Source organism: Nilaparvata lugens, chromosome X (assembly GCF_014356525.2).
Source record: "Nilaparvata lugens isolate BPH chromosome X, ASM1435652v1, whole genome shotgun sequence".
NCBI classification, from domain to species: Eukaryota; Metazoa; Arthropoda; class Insecta; order Hemiptera; family Delphacidae; genus Nilaparvata; species Nilaparvata lugens.
This window is the reverse complement of record NC_052518.1, coordinates 26,753,206-26,773,689: the sequence shown is the minus strand read 5'-3', so window position 1 is coordinate 26,773,689 and position 20,484 is coordinate 26,753,206. Positions and strand designations below refer to the sequence as shown.

At 33.9% G+C, this 20,484-nt stretch overlaps 1 protein-coding gene across 2 annotated transcripts; it reads left to right on the top strand.

Moving 5' to 3' along the window:
- The first annotated feature begins 718 nt into the window (after positions 1-718).
- Positions 719-18,918, top strand: LOC111044846. 2 transcript variants are annotated; one of them, XR_005573307.1, is made up of 3 exons: positions 719-3,479; positions 13,973-14,583; positions 18,397-18,918. XR_005573307.1 is itself a non-coding variant. In XM_022330081.2 (2 exons), exon 1 carries the CDS (start codon positions 1,337-1,339, stop codon positions 3,476-3,478), a length of 2,142 nt encoding a protein of 713 aa, XP_022185773.1. In that variant the 5' UTR covers positions 719-1,336; the 3' UTR covers position 3,479; positions 13,973-15,536. The 2 variants fall into 2 exon arrangements, 1 of the variants encoding a protein (XP_022185773.1); XM_022330081.2 differs by lacking the exon at positions 18,397-18,918 and having other exon boundaries at positions 13,973-15,536.
- Positions 18,919-20,484: the final 1,566 nt, after the last annotated feature.

The window sequence follows — 20,484 nt, the reverse complement described above, 5'->3', positions numbered from 1 at the left end:
TACTGATGTAAGATATAAATACTTAGTACGGTAGTTACGGTATTAATACTTTTATAGAACGTATCTCAGATCTGATTTATTATGATCATAAATTCATGAAAATATGACTGTGTAAAGGAGCCCTTTCACTCTGATCATCACACTTAGTCCTTGGCTTGCCTACATGAAGCTTAAACAAAATTGAATGAGTCTGAAAGATAGAATAATTTTTAATACTAGGCTACGGTACTATATTTGCAAGATACGGATACTTAGTACTAATAAGCCTACTTATATAGATCATTACCTATATGATCATAAATTCATAAATATGACTGTGTAACAGAGCCAGCCCTTTTACTCTCTGGTAATATCCCAAAACTTTGACTTGCCTACTTGAAGCATAAAAAAAAATGAATTGAAGTCTGAAATGCGGGTTAATTTCAATTTAATTTTTATTCAACTTATTTTTTAATTTAAAATATGGATCAAAGCTTGAAAATGGGATACAGTATTTTAAAACCTGGATGAAAGTCAGAAAGGTGGAATGTTGGATGCTGATGAATTTCGATTATGTACTATACTAGCGTCTAGCGGAATTTTCTGTTGGAATGTAGAGATTATTGTAAGTACTGGTGACGTTTGAAGATGAGGACGCGACTCTAAGTTCAGAAGAGCGCATGCGCGTAAGAGCCACAGAACAGGTGAGAAGAGCAGAAGAGAGAGTTGCAGACTTGGGAGAGTCGAAGTAGGAGTAGGAGTGGGAGGTGTGTGAGTGAGCCAGAGCCACTCTCTGCACTGCAGTGAACCAGTCCAAGTCCAACAAGAACTCTTGCCCACGGTACACGAATGAAGAATTAATTCAGTTGGTTGCTACTTTCGTATGTCACTTTGGACTGTCTGATTGTTCTAGTTATTTTCGACAATAAGTAGTTGCTATTGTTTACATTTATAAGTTCGCTCGTTCTTTTTGTCAAAGACAAAGTTACAACTGATAAGTGAGTGGTATCGGAAAGGAAATAATCGACCAGAAACCAGCCCGGATGCTCACACCAGCAACCAGTTCAAGATGGCCTCATTACACACTAATCAAATCCTACATCACTTGTGATCGACGTGTATTGACATACTAACCGAAAGTATCGTTTTATTTATTGGTGAGTAAAGTTTCTTGAATTTGAACGAACAAATAGAACAGTTTAGAACGACAGTCGTGAAAATGTGTCGGGCAGTTGCCAGTTGTCCCGGATTGCTTGTGTTTGTGTAAACGAATCGGCGACGCCGCATTTTACTTTTTACTATCTCCTATGTATCTACTTATATACACTTTATAAAATATTGAAATTAACTTATCACTATGGCTGCCCAAAGATCTGACTCAACGCCGATCTGTCGCTGCAGAGTCCTCTACTTGGGCTCTTCTGTACCTCATGTCACTAAGGATGGACTACAGGGAATTCAGGAACCTCTCAGAGAATTGTATCCAGAACAAGGAGCCATAGGTGCAAAAGGCATTGATTCTTGGTTGAGTGTATGGAGCAATGGTTTGTTGCTTGAAAATGTTGATGAAAATCATAAAAAAGTTAGTAGGTTCTTCCCCATAGATACATTACATTACTGTGCAGCTGTACGCTACGTTTTGGTGCCAGAGAAGTCATCATCGTTATCTTCGTCATCGCAACCCAGATTTCTACCCCTTGACTCACCGTTTGCAAGAACTCCGAATCCAAGTCATCCACCTCTGTTCGCTGCAATACTTCGCAGGACGACAGGTATCAAAGTTCTAGAATGTCATACATTTATCTGCAAGAGAGAAATGGCAGCTAATGCTCTAGTACGTTGTTGTTTTCATGCTTATGCTGATTCTTCATATGCTAGACACATTGACTCTGGTGGTAACTCTAATAGTGTGTATGGTACACTTAGGAATTATAATCAGCCTATACAATCTAATAATATTGAGAAAGTTGAAGGATGGAATAGAATGGCACCCAGTGGTAGCATGCTTACATTAAACAGCACAAGTTTACAGAACAATATGGATGTAGGAAATCATCAAAGTCATTTAGCACCCACCCCTGATAATGATACTTCTATAGATGATATGTCAATTTGTAATGGTGATGAGAATCATAAAATTTGGGCTGGTAGTACAAAAGATATATCTTCTAATGATCGAGATTATATCTATGGTGAGTGTGGGGGGAGTACTATGAGAAGTACTCGTTCAATCAGACCAAGACAAATAATGAATGCACCACCCCCACCACCACCACCAGTCAAGGAAGAGAAAAAAAAGTTGAATAAAGACAAGTCAAAACGCAAAAAAGGAGGGCCAGATAGGGAAGAAATGCATCATATGATGATGAATGGAACATTGATGAGACCAGCCACAGCCCAAGGTATGAATGGAATAAGATCACACAGTTCGATGAGTGGAACTATGATGAGAGGAGCACACATGCATCCCAAAGGCACAATTCTAAGGCCAGCTTCATCGCATCTTAGTTATCATCCGAACTCTCCTCCTCCACCACCTCTACCACCACCGATGATAATGGTGCCCACCACTCTGCCCAATCCAAAGAGGTCAGCGGCGCAAACACTCCCCCACCGCCCTCCAAAAGGAAGTATCATGGTTCCTATCCATCCTCAAATGGTGCCTCCAAACTTCTTTCCTCTTCCACCACACCCCATGTACTTACAGGCTGGAAGAAAACCTCCAAAACACTATCAAGTAGCAATGGAAGAACCAATCTACATGCCTTCAGCTCGACCCATGAGTCCAGTTGCCTCCTACCAGCCCAGCCATTTCCCACATGAAGCCTACCTCATGCAACAGTATGCCACACTCTATGGCACTGGCAAGAAGAAAGACAAACACGACAAGAATATGGTGCCAATGCCCATGAATGGGGGCAACTACAGCGAGGAGCAGTACAATCATCCAGCAATGCATAGTAAAAGAGGAAAGGAATCGAAAAAAGGCAAAGACAGGCCTCAGAGCATGAATGGCAGTCATCCAGGTGATGACGACGACGATGAGTCCCCTTTCAACTCTCGTGTCTATCGTAAAAAGAGTAAAGAAATGAAAAATGGTAGAAAATCGGCACATGATAATCATGATGATGAGAATGACGGTGAATCACCCTTTAACACTGGAATATATCGCAGGAAAGGTCATCTCAATGAAAGAGCTTTTTCATATTCCATCCGGCAAGAACATCGATCAAGATCGTATGGATCATTGGCCAATCTGAAATTTGCACCTCCACCAACACTGCCTATCAATGGAAATGGTTCAGCCTCGCCACCAGGAGACAATAAGGCCTACTACAATGGATCAGTCAATAAGTTGGAGATGAAGAAGGAACGTGAGATAATCCAGATGATGCAGGACTTGGAGCTTACTGGAGATGAGCTGGAGAGATGTGAGGTCCCAGCAGCAGTCTATCAACAGCAGCAGCAGATGCATCATCCTGCAAAACTAAGGAGATAAGGTGAGTCTTAACAAACCCTGACTTGCATTGGTGACTGTCTTCTCACTGCCTGTCTTCTCAATGACTGATAAATTGATTCTCAAATCTCAATGACTGAAACTGAGAAACTTTTGTTGAAATACAGCACAATCACATTAATTTCTTAAAAGAGGCACACTACACTACAGTTTTCTCAATTTTAAAAAATCTATAATTCAGATTAATATTTGATGAAGCACATTATATTATTATGATTTTCAAGTTTGGAAATAAATGTATACTTCAAACTCTATAACTTGAGAAAACTTGGAATCTGGTCATAACATTTTCAATTATTTACTTGAATTGAAAACTACTACAACTACCATGACAAATTGAGGATTTTAGGATAGGTAAAAAGATTTATTTTGTACTCAAGTGAAAGCGTATAACTTGTCTCTTGTCCACAGTGAATAATAATCATGAACGATTCTCAAATTGTATAATAAAACCCAAAATTATAATAATACAGATTGTAAACTTCTATCATGAGAGTAATAAATAATTTTAATACATTTTATTGGTCCTACTAACTTATAGTATTTATTGCACAAACAGTTATCATCATGATAATTGAAAAAGAAGAAACAGGTGAACCCTCAACTCTTAAATGACTTATAAAATAATATTACTATAGCCTATCTGTGCAGAGTATGATAGACAACTAGAAAGCTCCTTTTTGCATATTTCCTCATGTGCAGCAATAAATATTTTCTTATCATCTAAAAGAAACTTAACAGTGTAAAATAAAGAAAATGTGCTGATAACTAAACATGGTTGATGTGAATTTATTTGGTATGTAGGCTATTCTTGAAAACTAAGCAGGAAATATAAAATACAAGCAATAACTTACCCTTAATTCTAACCAAATTGGCCAAAATTATTTTTAGTGTAGCTTTATAGATTTTTTTGAATAATAATTGAAAATGAGTATGGTACACTTGAAACATGTTATTGGGTAATAATTTGACATGTTAAATCTTCTATCCTATTTATTATGAAAATCCAGAAAATATATTATGGTAGATGAAGGAGTATCTACTTATTAACTTCGATACTGTACACAAATATGCAGAATTATTGTTCCGTGATGGAATAAATACTCAATATTTTTCTCTAGACAAGAGACTAGGGTTTTTCAATGTAGGTCCATGTTGAGTTGAAAGTTCTAACTCTTGCATACTACTGCTGATGATTCAGTGAGAATTGGGACGTTAATTTCTTGTAATGAAAATATTCAAGTTGAAAGAGGCACCACAATATTGAGCTTTATTTAACAGAAATTATTGCGGTTTGTGGTCTTACATTTCCCATTTTAGGCATAATATTTCTCCTAGAAATAGAAAAATTATTTATTTATCATAGAAAGAAAAAATCAATACAATTCAATAGTACCATAGAGAAACAATATCGAAACTTATGCTATTGTTTCTCTATGATAGTACCTACTGACAAGGGTTTTATGATGACTTCACAATTATATTTATTCAACTATACAATTTCCGGAACATGCCTTTCTAATGCTAGTATAGTGGACCGCACCTTTCAGACTAAATTGGGCGTGAAAGTGTTTGATTTAGAAAATATCCATCAAGATTACTCTCTCAACAAGTAAACAATCAAGCTAAAAATCCTTGACCTTGAAGGATCTAAAATCCATTCCTGGTTTTATTGAAATATTCCTAAAACAGTGTAAATTTTGAGTAAATTAATTGGAAAATTAAATTCAGTTTTCTATAATAGCCAGATAAAACACTATTCGTCTTAAAATCAAACTTCACTCATTATACGAGGAGAATGCGGAACATATTATAGGGAATACCATAATCAAGTGAATTCTCGTGTGACAAAAATTTACACTATAACATGTACTAAAAATAGTGAAAAGACTTTCTAATATTTAAGTGACATAATGTTCAAAAGTTTGAATGATTTCTTAAGGGCCCGGCTACACAGAGCGCAATCTGCGATCCTATAGGTTTCTATATCTATAATATATATATTATGTAAGACATACAATCTATAAATGAAGATATAAAAAACCATGGAATCGCAGATCGCTCTCTGTGTAGCCGGGCCCTAATATTGTAGTAATTGAATCACATCTTAGGCTTCAATTGATTCAATCATACTAATTTTCAATTTTCATTATTACAGGTTTCAATAAATGAATGAGCCAATTTAAATATCACAATAAAGGACTAAACATTACAAATCATATACGGTTCTCACCAAATAATTCCTAAGTTTATGTTAATCCATCTTAGATGTTTAATAATGGCCCTGTTAATTGGGCAGACGAACTCCAACAACTTTGCAATTAATTCCAAGGGTGTGTGTGTGTGTGTGTGTCGAGGTTTCCACTGTCACTGAAGCTACAGGAGATGATATTCTGTTTTTTTATTATCATGTGATAAGGGAGGAATTTCATTGTTATTTACATTCTTCCTTTACCTTTTGATATTAAAAACAGATCTCAGCTGCTGTAGTTTCAAAGACAGAAGATATCTCACATACAGTTAAGGATAAAACCCACAGGAGCCTGATTGGATTTAGATCTGTCGATAAATTTCGTCTCAACATCTTAATGAAAGACTTTCTGGACAATGGCATTATATTTCATTACATTTAGTATTTGATCTGTTGATGCTTAGCCGGTGTTTCATAATAGATAAATGTACTCCTTCATTTGTATTGATTGAGGAGTCTCATCATTTAGAGACACTCTGTATATTGATTATGCTATTTTAGTTGGATGATTTGATCGTATGACGCTATGAGTCATTGCTACACCAATCCAAGATGGCTATTCCATTTGCGTACACATGATTGGAGATGGTGAGAGCAGAAGATTCCGCTTGCATAACAAAACACAGTTCTTCCTTTTGCTGAGGGCCTACTAACCACTACATTATCACTATACACTATACAGTACATATATTTTTATGCATTATGAATATGGTGGGTTGTGATTCCATCAGTTTGATATAGCATTCGAATATGACTTGCCACCGGACTATCCCATCCCATCTCTTACGACATTTGATAATTTTCGAATAATTTCTTGTAGTTAGCCTACTCCACAACTTCATGTATAGTCTCAATGCTACTTACGTCGTACTTGTGTAAAGCACATAATTCTGAAGGAACTAATATTACTGCAGTGTGAAATCTTCGGTTTTTGTTTGGTCTACGAAATTATTGTTAATCTTAATCTACGCAATTGCATAGATTCAGTCATGTACTTTCTAAGATGCATATTTTGGATCTTCTTCGTTTTCTCTACAGAAATTTTGCAGTTTCGAATCAGAACATAATCTTATATAAAACCTTCAAACTATTATCTCTATCAAATCTTCTCACTTGTATTTACCTTAGATTTTCGTTGCTGCATTGTCTTTCAGTCTTGATTATTACTATCATTAGGCTACTCAATTATTATTCTTCATTTGGCTTGAAAAACTGTTTTCATTCTATTATCTTACCAAGTATAATCCATAGAAAATGAAAATTCATTGAGTACCTATTATATTAGAGGATGAAATGTTCATTTATTCATTTAAGAAAAGAGTAAAGAGAAGAAGAAATACATGCTTTTAATATAGAATGGATTTGGAAATGAATTTGTTGGTGTGGTGTTGAGAATGAATATTACATAATGTTAAGAATGAGCTATTTACTCAGGCTATCAATGAGTAGCGATTTAGAATTGTTGCTACCCAATTAGCGTACTAATGTAATTTCAAATTTTAAAATAGCATTGTCTGTTTCGAAATGGTGTCGAATAACAAAACAAAGACTGATGAAGTGATGATTTAACATTTAATTGTGGATACAGCTATAAAAGGCTATGCAACCTTAAAAACTCTCAACAATTTGAAGAAAATAGTGAAGGTCAAGAAGCAAGAGGGAAAAAATAATGAATCGCTTTTTAAACAGCGAGGACCTGCTAACAAAAAATAGATACTTATTGCATCATTTGAATGAATCAAATGATTGCTTTTCACTTGGAGACTTGAATCCAATTTTTGTGTGTGAATCCAACATAAGTGTGTGAAATTGTGAAAATTTCTTTGACAGGGAACTATGGTACAGTGTTGAATATGTCATGAAGATTTTTATTATTTATATGCCAGGAAAAATGGTTCTTCAAAATCGTATAACGTTTATTAGATTTTTTTCATTTATCAATCTTCTCATTCGATAATTTTGATTGAATAATGCGAATAATGGTATATCGACTCGCCATTGGCCATTGGCCATCGATGAGATGTTGGCTATCTTCTAATCACTCAGCGCTCAACATCTCAACAAGCATCCTGAATCCTTCAATATACTCATCCTCATCATGGTGCTCCTTCTTCTCTCATCTTCTCTTTACATCCTCTCCTTTCCTCATCTTTCAAATTTTCCGTTCCCTTTCCCGTCCTTCTCTTGTCCTCTTCTTCCTTTCTCCTTTTATCTTGTTCTAAACCACTTCTTCTTGTTCTCACACCTTTGTATTCTTTTCCATTATCGCATGATTCTCCATTTCCTGTCCTCTTTTCTTCACTCTTCTTCATTATAATATTCCTCCTCATCGCCTTCTTCTTGTTTTCCTCTTTTCAGCCGTTTAGTTCTCCAGTAGTTGTTCTTTCTATAATCGCTTCTTTCTGTTCCTCATTCTTCTGCTACAAATTATTTTATTCTTTTGCAACTTCCTCTTTCTTCTTTTTCTTCTTCTTTCCCCTCTTAATAGTTCATTTTGCTATTCTTTTGCTTTTATTTTGCTCGTTTCACTCCTCCTTTTTAGTTATCTTTCTTTCCCATTCTCTCTCTATATCTAAAGACGTTTTCTAATAGTCAAGGTTGTTAGAGATATCTTGAAATACGGAAATCCGAACTATTTCAAAGATGATTTCAAATTTGTTTCTGAAGGTAGGAGGTCACATATGCTTAACATACTAGAACCGGAGAAAGTACGTTAAGGATACCCAACCATCAAACCATTATTTTCACAAAATCCTTTTTAGTCAGTGCCTGTCGTGCATGGAATGCACTTCCTGTTTCTATCAGGTCCATCGAGAGCCGAGCAAGCTTAATTCAGACTTTAAAAAAACATCTTTTGGAACAAATGATTGAAACTGTCCGGCCCTAGAACGATCACATGACAACCATCCCTCACCCATCCCACCAATATAAACCTTTTATAGAATTATATATATATATCATATCAACTCATGTTATTTTAATTATCCCCACTGCATACTGCTGTATATTACTGAAAGTTGATTACCCTGATCGACTTTCAGCCTACTCCATTTTATTAATCAATAATTTGATCTTATCTACCTATATAATTATTTTACTATATTATTTTTCTGTTTTTTTCTCTTTAATATTCATATTAATTAAAACTTTTACAATATTTCCATTCATAAATAAATCCTTAGTTTAATCAATGAAATTAACGTTTTGGTAGAGAGTTAGTGGGAAGGATATTTTTAATATTCTTTCCGAAGAATGGTCATTGATATGTCCAAAGCTCCGCCAATTTATGTAGATGCATAACAATATAATTATCTACAGTTATTACAGATTGCTTTTTCCATATCATATACAGTTCAATAATTATTTTCTTAGTCTATATTATGTAAATTCATCTATAATTTTGCTGTATTGTAAGCTATTGTATATAAGTGTATAAGCTAGTATATATTGTAATCTACATGAATAAAGTACTCAATCAATCAATCAATCTATTTCTTGCATCCTTGCATTTCTTGAAAATCTTGCATCTTTTTCTTCTCCTTCTTCATCCTATTTCTTCTTCTTCTTCATCATCATCTTTTTCTTCTTCTTCTTCTTCTCTTTCACGATCTTACCGTTCTTCTTTCTCTCCTACTTCATCATCATGTCGTCCTCCTCCTACTCCGATTTTCCTTTTCCACTTACTCTCCTGCTTGTGGCGCTCATCGTTCGTCATAATAATGATGTGGATTGCTTGCGGCGCAGAGATGGGATTCTCATGATTTGATGCTGCCTCCTTCTCCTCAATCCTCAAATGACCGGTTTCTCTCAGATTGGGTCGGACGCCGGAACAGGTTTCCCCTCACCCAGCGCTTCTGTTATCCCTGACAAGGTCATGTATTTTGTGACCCCAACCTAGCTCTGGCTCAAGCACCCAACCGCCCGGCAAAAAAATATTGAAAATATTTACTTCGTTCCACCGAAATTTATACCTTACAATCGACCCTATATTTTCTTGAAAAATAATATCATTTAAGACTTATTTGTGGAACTACATTCAGCTACTTTTAATAATTATAATTTCTCACTTCCAGCCGAGGATGGTTCAGAACAGATTCAAATTCCAAGTTTTAAAAATGATTACATACATAATGATGTAACTATTATGTTGAACTTGGAATTGTCAACTCCTACATTTCAAATATTATAACCTCTTGTTCCATCAAAAATTTGTTCATCTATGGTACCTATACCTAACTTCTATGAATAATAATTTTTCACTGTATAGAGTTGAGGCTGATCCCAAATGAATCGGAAACTTATACTTAGAAAATAATGAAGTACAGTACTGTACTGTATGAGGATTTGAGGTGAATGGTTTTTAGAAGCTTGATAACAATTTGCAAACCCCCAAGTTGAGAATCTGTACCTCAAGTTCAATTAACTTTAAATTCAATTCACAATAAATTAACAAACAAAAACATTGTTCACAATAGATTATGAGGGTTTATTGCTCATCAAATTATTTCATCAAAATAATTGAATAGCTAACTGTCAAGTAATGAAGTCATGTTTTTACTTTCCTTGACCTATTACCATAAGGAAAGTATTGCTTTCCAAAAAAATTAAGGTTCCCTAATTTCAAGTTTTCTATACGTTTCAAGGTCCCCTGAGTCCAAAAACATGATTTTTGGGTGTCCGATGGGAGGATCCGACAATAAGAGATTCAATAAAATTCAATTCACGATGGCGGAAAAAATGGCGGATAATTACTAAAAAACCATGTTTTTCACGAAAACGGCACTAACGATTTTCTTCAAATTTATGCCATGGATAGCTATTTATAAGCCCTATCAACTGACATGAGTCTCATTTCTGAGAAAATTGCAGGAGCTCCGTAATATTATTGAGAAAAATGGTGGATAATTACTAAAAAACCATGTTTTTCATTTTCTCAAAAATGAATTTTTCAAATTCATACCCTGTATAGTTATTTATCAGCTCTATTAACTGGCATGAGTCTCCTTTCTAGGAAACTAATGGGGGTCCACCCCAACCTTGAGAAATGGACTTTGTAAGAAGGAGTCGTGCATGAGGTAGGTAGGTAGAGCAGTTCATAAAAAGAACACTTAGTCGAGATATCTCATCTGTAGAACAGCTGTTTTGACGACTTTTAAAAAATATCATCGAATTTCACAATTTACACAAAGGAAAAAGTACTCTGAAAACAATTATTATATATACACATATACAGTAGTCTGATCGTCATTATGTTATTCCCCTAAATTCTCCTTTAAGAATGGGGCTTACAGTTCAATGAGCAAGGAAAATTGTGTGAGTGCGCCACACCAGATTTTAAATAATTATCTGAACGAACTCTGCTTCTTATTCAATTCGAATACCCATAATCGATGTTTACAAAACATATAGGCCTACTCATGTGTGATAACTAATAATAATAAATCCAAATTAGTTCCAGATTTTTATTATATTAGCAGCCTAAATTATTAGTTCTGATAACGAATATGTTTAGCTATGAAATATATTTGATTTGATCGTATATATTAAGTTGTGTTGTGAGCTAAACAATAACTTAAAACAATAGTCTATTAAAATGTAGGTAGTCTTAAATATTAGCTTCATAACTTGGTTTTCAATCTGAAAGTTTATCCACTTTTTTAACGTCATCTGAAAGGTAGACAAAGAGACATATTGCGCGATTTTAGTCTCAGAAACGTGTCTCAGGTTGTCTACGAGATATGTCTATAGACAATCTTTGTTAGCGGGCTGACTGCGAGACCAAAAATCGCATGTCCATAGTCTCCCGACAGAATGTATCCAATGTAGACAGACATGTTGCGCAATTTTCTTGGTGTGGACGTCAACAGATTCTAGAGACGAGACGTCCCTATTCCAGCGTGTTTCGACTGTGTTGGGCTGTACGGTATATTTCACATCATAATTCAACCACTGGTACTGAAAAAAGGAATGTCTTGTCTGTACTGCAAATTAAAGTGTGGACGCTAGATGAGACAAGACTAGGTGTCTCTAGACAGACCGTGTATAGAAAGTCGCGCGATTTGGTCTACTAATGTGTACTTGAGAGTAAGTTTACTCATCTTCACATTGCTACAACTAAGAAAATCCTATTTACCCACCAGTAATGTCCGACAAACATTTTACAAGAGAAACCAGTACGGTACACTAATCCACGTTCTTGTCAAGAAATATTTCGCAGATCAATTATTGTTCATTGCCAATGGCGGATATGAACAGAAAGTATTTGAATTTATATTGTAGCTAGACTAATAATAATTATTGTCGGTGGATTGTTATGTCTCTGTCGTACAACATATTTGAAATAGATCAAGTGAAATCTTCGAAATACAGAAATAGAAGATATATCAACACTGCTTGTCATTGCCCTGGGGTTCCATATATGTAGCTATGTGTATTAATAAGGATTATTTGTAGCTTGTAGAGAAAATAGACCTGATATAATTGAACAGTTTTGATTGAAGTGAAGGAGTGTATTTTCTGGCTTTAAAGTTTCTGTGTCAACTCAATATTTTAAAATTGTCAATCATTATTGAGTGCAATATTCTATTTTTTTATAGTTTCTGATCCTATTTAGTTCAACCTTTCAGTTTTTCTACTTTTGGACTGAAAATCGAAGGTGAACATAACTTATATATTTTGGAAAACATTACTATTTATTAGAATTGAATATAAATTTGAATGGATTTGGGCTGAGCCTTCTCTTTCGATCATTATAGTATGATTTATAATTATGTATAAATGAACTTATAATTAGTTGAAATGCATTGAACCCACAATTTGCGAACAACAAAATTTAAGTTTGTTATGAGCGACCCAACCAACCACTTGATGATCACTCCTAACGAGTCACTCTTTCACTGAATTTTCTCTGTCAAAAGTAAATCACATATGAAAGTTTCTTATGGAATATACATATCTTTGCAAACAAAAGAGGTCATGAAATAGGAATACAGTGTAGACCTACACGATTTATCGCCTCAACTGCGCTTGTACAATGTACATAGGCTATAGGCAAACTCTATTGCTTTGTTACTAGCATGAAACAGGTCCCTGATCTCAGTAGTCATTATATAGTAAAATGTATTAATTATGTAATATCTTGAATGTATTTTATTGAATATTATATAAAACTAAATACTAACTAAAAAACTATATCATATGGCGTTTGAAAGTTATTAAATTTTTATGAAACTCAATCTGTTTAACAACTTCAGTATTTAGCTTGTTGAGATAGTTGAGCTATTTAAGCTAGTTGAGGGTATCATTTGATTGAATTATCGGCTACAAAATCAAAGAAGAAAAATTATGTTAAATCAGAAGTGATTTTGCTAAAGAATCTATTTAATCTAATGTACTGGTACTGTGGAACTGGTAGAAATACCATTCAAGGTATTGGATAAACAAGTAATTGCCCAATCCTTGAATATCTTCCATGCTACTATATGCGACCTATTTGATCTAATTATTATTAAATTTAATTTATCCTGCTACGATATTACAAGGAAAATAATCTACTGTAACATATTTCACTATATTATTACATATTACATTTCAGAGTTTGGTACCCATTGATTTCATGTTTGAGATTGTGATACTACAGTGGAACCTCGATTTAGTAAATCTCGAGGGATCGCACAAAAATGTAAGATTATGAAGTTTGTTCTGAATCTGGGTCTAACTATAACGAGGTTCCACTGTATATGGATGGACGCTTCAAGGGACTGCAGAAAAAATGTACTATAACGGGGTGTACTATTCAACTATTGTATCGAGGTTCCACTGTACTTTGAATAGCATCAAATGAACTTTCCACAACACTGTAATTTTTCAGATAATCGTTTCTTCAGTATTCACTAACAATGATCAATTATTTAGGAAAGAAAAAATATTCTCACGAATTTAAATCTGTAATTCTGTATTACGAGTATTATTTTTATGGAAGCACTTTACGTGGCGAATGAAAAAGATCAAACTAAACTAATTCAAGGCCAAACAATAGCTTGGAAAATTTGAACAGAACTTATATAAATAGAACCCGACATTTTTGGTACCTATTCCATACAGATATGAAGAAACTCCAATTAACCCACAAATTCTGTTTTTATTGACATATGTCTAGATAGTGAACAAAGAAGCGCTTTGTTCCAAGATTAAAATGTCACTAATAAGTTTTTTTTTTATTTCAGGAAGCAGCTGACGTCGATAATGAATTGTCAGCTCGGCCGTCCAAAATTGTTGAAACGTATGGTGGAAACTTGTAAGACTGTAAGCGATAGCGATTTGCACTTGTTAAGAAAATTATTCATTATTGATCAAGTCAAATAACATGTATTTAATTATTTTTGTTCATTCCAGTTTGTGGATTATATGGTATTAGACAAGCGAAGTTTTTGAGAAATAAGTCACTGTAATATTTATAAATTCGTGGGAGAGTGTAAAGAGGGATAAGTTACTTTTTTCCCAAAATGTGTTTTTTGATCTAATTCACTCATAAGCCGATTCTTGAGAAGTGTTAAAGGAGTACCTACATTAGGCGAGCTAATATTGAAATATCGAAGAAGTCGATATTTAAATATTTTAGCCTCAATAATTGAGAAAGTGTCCAATGGAATAAAAGGTTTATGTCATATCAGGTAGACTTATTCCCTTTTACATGATCAGAGAGTAATGAGTATACCCACAAGACTTTTGTAACAAGGGACAAGTTTGAAACGTTCTGACTTGTCTCCTGAAAAAGCAACCTGCAAGATGTCACATGCAGATAAACTGTTTAATATGATATTTCAAAATGAGAATGGTAAGTTATTTTATTTTGTTTGATGAGTATTCACTTTATTCAGAATGATACTGTATTATTTTTTCTTTTTCGTAGAGTTATTGTTGACTGATTATGATTACAAATGCTTATTGAGGTTAGGTTGTGGCTAGCAATGCTTTTAGACTAACGTTATGTCACACATGAAGCAAAACGTTTATTAAATGTTGTATTTATGATAATATTTAAATACTTAATACTATTATAGAGGATAATTTGTGAGAGAAAGTCATTCCTCTTGTGGCTACTAGCTCAAAACTTTTATGAAATATAGCCTATATTATTATCCATAACCCAACCTTTTCAATGTGAATGATGTGTTTCAATAATTTAACAATAGTTCCAGTCTTAGTCTATGCTATAATTATATCAAGGTATTAGGTCTATCAATTAATCATTATTCAAGTTTTGCCATTAACATATTTCGTATTTTTCAAAATATAACATAATATTCAATAACTGCATTTATCTCCTGGAAAAGCAACCTGCAAGATATCGTATGCAGACAAACTGTTTAATCTGATATTTCAAAATGAGAATGGTTGGTAAGTTATTTTATCTTGTTTGATGAGTGAGTTGTTTGAAACAGTAAAAAAGTATCTCAGATTTGGCTGACATTTGCACCATAGATGAAGCTCTACCTGAGTAGTGTCGGAACCGAATTTGGCACCTCCAGCTACTATACAGGGTTAGTTATGCAGCTTCAAACATTATATTTTCAAATTTTAAAACGGCCATATCCAATGAACGGTAAGGAATTTTGCTAATCGGATTCCAGATTCGTGTTCGTATTTGTCAATAATTGTTGACATGCTCAGTTGTAAAGTGTTTTGGCTGAATGAAATTGAAAATTCCTAGATGAAACAGCCAAATGGAAAAAGGAAAAAAGCTATCGAAGAGAAGACTAAAAAGAAGAAGAAAAAAGAGAAGAAGGCTACGAAAAAAGTAAGAAGAAGGAGCGCGAAGAGAAGCGAAAGAAGAAAGCACTGAAAGAATTGGTAGAGAAAAAGCTGAGATAAGCAGCGCCAGCTTCAGAGCTGGAGACAAAGAGGAGAACGTGGATGATGGCTTCGTTTTCGGTGACAAACCGGATCAGACCCCGAGGATGCTGAGTATGGCAAAATATCAGGGAATTGGAAGATCTGGAAAGTCAATTGAGTGCCTACTATGCCAAGGTTGAAAAGGAATCTCAACCTTGAAAAGTTTTAAACTGAAAAAATTATTTCATAAAAGTTTTGGGCTAGTAGCCACAAGAGGAATGACTTTCTCTCACAATATCCTCTATAATAGTATTAAGTATTCAAATATTAACATAAATACAACATTTAATAAACGTTTTGCTTCATGTGTGACATAACGTTAGTCTAAAAGCATTGCTGGCCACAACCTAACCTCAATAAGCATTTGTTATCATAATCAGGCAACAATAATTCTACGAAAAAGAAAAAAAAATAGTTTCTGTAGGATACAGAATCATTCTGAATAAAGTGAATACTCATCAAACAAGATAAAATAACTTATCATTCTCATTTTGAAATATCAGATTGAACAGTTTATCTGCATGTGACATCTTGCAGGTTGCAAGTTGCCATTACACACTTTCTCAATTATTGAGGCTAAAATACTTAAATATCGACTTCTTGGATATTTCAATATTAGCTCACCTAATGGACTCCTTTAACACTTTTCAAAAATCGGCTTAGAGGGAATTAGAACAAAAAACACATTTTGGGGAAAACGTAGTTTGGGGAGGAGATTCCTTTTCAACCTTGGCGTAGTAGGCACTCAGTTGACTTTTCAGATCTTCCAATTCCCTGATATTTTGCCATACTCAGCATCCTCGGGGTCTGATCCGGTTTGTCACCGAAAACGAAGCCATCATCCACGTTCTCCTCTTTGTCTCCAGCTCTGAAGCTGGCGCTGCTTATCTCAGCTTTTTCTCTACCAATTCTTTCAGTGCTTTCTTCTTTCGCTTCTCTTCGCGCTCCTTCTTCTTACTTTTTTCGTAGCCTTCTTCTCTTTTTTCTTCTTCTTTTTAGTCTTCTCTTCGATAGCTTTTTTCCTTTTTCCATTTGGCTGTTTCATCTAGGAATTTTCAATTTCATTCAGCCAAAACACTTTACAACTGAGCATGTCAACAATTATTGACAAATACGAACACGAATCTGGAATCCGATTTGCAAAATTCCTTACCATTCATTGGATATGGCCGTTTTAAAATTTGAAAATATAATGTTTGAAGCTGCATAACTAACCCTGTATAGTAGCTGGAGGTGCCAAATTTGGCTCCGACACTACTCAGGTAGAGCTTCATCTATGGTGCAAATGTCAGCCAAATCTGAGATACTTTTTTACTGTTTCAAACAACTCACTCATCAAACAAGATAAAATAACTTACCTACCATTCTCATTTTGAAATATCAGATTAAACAGTTTATCTGCATGCGATATCTTGCAGGTTGCTTTTCCAGGAGACAAGTCAGAACGTTTCAAACTTGTCCCTTGGGTCTTGTGGATATACTCATTACTCTGATCATGTAAAAGGGAATAAGTCTACCTGATATGACATAAACCTTTATTCCATTAGACACTTTCTCAATTATTGAGGCTAAAATATTTAAATATCGACTTCTTCGATATTTCAATATTAGCTCACCTAAAGGACTCCTTTTACACTTCTCAAGAATCGGCTTATGAGTGAATTAGAACAAAAAACACATTTTGGAAAAAAAGTAACTTATCCCTCTTTACACGCTGGCCCACGAATTAATAATTATTAAAACCATAATGATTATTATATTAATGAACGATTCAGTGAATAATTTGTGTGTGTACATAAATAATTGATAAAGGGGACCACGCAACTAGTTAGTGTCTTTGTAAATGTAGGCTTAATTAATGATCATATATTCAGCATGCCATTAATAGTTTGCTTAAATTCAACTATCAGCTGATCAGCTGTGCTCACTAACTCTTAACTAGCCTATTGTACCCAATCAAAATTAATTGATAGGTGTAATTTATGAATACCTAGGCCATAGTTCAACAAATAGAGTATTTGAATAGTTTTATATGAAGTGTAAAGACTAAGTGATCGTGATTTGAATAGTATATACTAGTAGCGCCGTTTATATAATAATCATATTTATTATTATATATTACTTTTAATAAACGCCAATGGCTTGGAAAGTATTATTGAAATTGATATTTGAACATTAATAATATGATAAAACAAGTTTTATAGTCTTATTAATATTAATTTAGATGAATTTATTGTAATTGTCTTCCATTAGAAAAAAACTAACCGAAAAGCGTAATACAAGAAATTTGTAACTTTAGCGTAATTTCTAAACATTAGCATTTTATGAATAGGCCTACCTATGATTGTAACTAGAGACAAGCAGACGAACGGATTTAGTTGAATTGAATTAAATTCTTGTTAATTTTCAGAATTATTTGTTATGGAATAATATTATATTTAATTATTATGGTTGCTTCTCACTACCATGAAGTTTGGATCTGATGAATTGCAGATCAACTCTATTATTATAAAACTTTTGACAATGTTACAAGTCTCTCATGTTTATAATAAATTTATTGTCAAGTTCTTGAAAAGTATTATTGTTTTAACCTTGATTCGCAAGTTTTACATGCATCCCTGAACTGTCCTGAAGTAGACTATTGAGTATAAGTGTATTTTTCTGGATAACTCAATCTTATGTGATTGTAATATTCAATTGTGTTGTACATTATTTTTTTGATAAGATCAGAATAAATAATGCTCTAAAATTCCAGGCGAAGAAGCAGTCAGTTCATTAAAGATTTCTAGAGAATTTCCCGCAATAATGTTTCACCAATCGGAATCAACTTTAAAATCAGCTGATCACCTGCTTAACATTGAACTGAACTCACATCCTGAGATCCTGTGTTGTTTTGGTGTAACCAAGCATTAATCACTCTCGCTTCAATATTTATGGCATTCATTATTAAATAATGCATTTTATTGATGCTCGACAAATATTGTTGTCATTAAATAAATGTTTGTCATTGTCATTGAAAATGTAGACAAGAATGCATTATAGAATTTTCAATTTCAATTTCAATTTATTTATCCTTTTTACAACATAGTTATTGTACAAAGTAGTTATGAAATAAATAACTTAAAACTAAAACAAAATAACTTAAAATAGCAGGTTAACAAAAACACGGAAGGTCCCTGCAAAGGCAAAGCCTGTGCGCAGGGGCCGAGTGTTACAAAAAACTACAGAACCAAAGTGAAAGCATAAAACAAAAATATAAATTATAAGTATGAAATTTGTATAATAAAAAATCTCGAGAATACAGACAATTAACAAGAAATAATGAGCTTATTTAAGAGAAAAAAAGAGTTGAAAGGTGAACAGTTACAAGAAATCGAACAAATCAGTAGAGTTATGCGATGTGATCCATTGACTTATTTCGTTAGAAAGATTTCTGGTCAAATTGTTAGAGATAAAATGATCAGGTATTACGTTAACAAGTTTATGGACAATGTAATTGAACTGCCTTCTAAAAATGGATAAAACTGTATGATGAGATTCGAAAGTGATGGATGAGGGACGAAGATTGTACGGTGATAAACGGAGATTGAAAATATTACTATGCTTATTCATGTAGATTATCAAGTTTTTCGTGTGAAGCTGCCTGACAGTCAGCACATTCAGTTCCCTGAAAAGATTGTCACTAGGGAAACGTCTGGGCTTTCCAAGAATAAATATAATGAATATATAAATGGACTTTATTGCTAGATATAGTGTACTAAATAGGATGGCGTACTTTCCACTGTTTATTAGAACTAGTTCAAACTTTTAGAGCATTCAGTTTTTTATCAAAATATACTGACGTTTTAAAGCTACTGTTATCAGAGTTGTCATGTTATACTGAATGTCGATCTACATATACAATTATTGTGTACCTCTTCTATTTTCCTGCTGCCTTGGTATAATCTGGGTCGTTTCTAAAATGCAAAGATGTTCTTAAAATATTGCTAAAAGTGATAAAAACATATTCTTTTTAATTTCAGGGTGGCATTAGAAATAATAATTCTAATGACATTACATACATATTTTGTTTATTAAAAATGTTTAGTTTTAGAACAGTCAGATAGATGGTTCATATTTGAATGAAGAGTTTTTCAATCCACTAGGATCTGCAATATTCACTCACGATCCGACATACTTTGTGTCTGCATCAATTTTAATTTTCAAGGTGAACTCATTTTCAAGTATTCGAATATCTAAAATATTATAAAGGAAAGAATTGGCTTATATATGTAGGGGATACGAAATACAAGTTTGACGTATGAACTACTGTACCGATTAAGTTGAAATTTTGCATAGATTCTTAATTTACCGAGGATGGTTATAGGCCTATTTTCAGTTCTTCAAGTTTCCAGTTTGTGATACTTTGCTTGAGTGGTCATTTATCTATTAAAATTATTGACCGAGGACGTTTTCACGTTGATATCTCGGCGACACGACAGGACACAATTTATTCTGATGGACACTATTACGCTGGTTACACACTGGACGGTTTCTGCCGCTGCGGCGAAACTGTCGTCGCCGCCTCGAAAAAAAGTCGAGCTTACACATTCAGCGGCAAAAATACCGCCAAACATCGAGCGGCAAAGTTACCGCCACGTATGATCAATAGCCAAAATAATTCTTGTAGTTCTTCATCGCAAATGTGTTGTGACTTCTCTGTATCATGAGTGTTCATTTAATTGTATTTTGCACATTTTTAAAGTATATATTATTGAGTGTTTAACTCAAAATGGAAAGGCAACAACTTTTAGCACTTTTGTTGTACCGTCGAAGGAAAAGAAGAAACCAGAGAAAAAATTGT

What these genes read in the sequence shown, in the direction of transcription:
- LOC111044846 (XM_022330081.2), top strand. Translation starts at nt 1,337, where the DNA reads ATGGCTGCCCAAAGATCTGACTCAACGCCGATCTGTCGCTGCAGAGTC.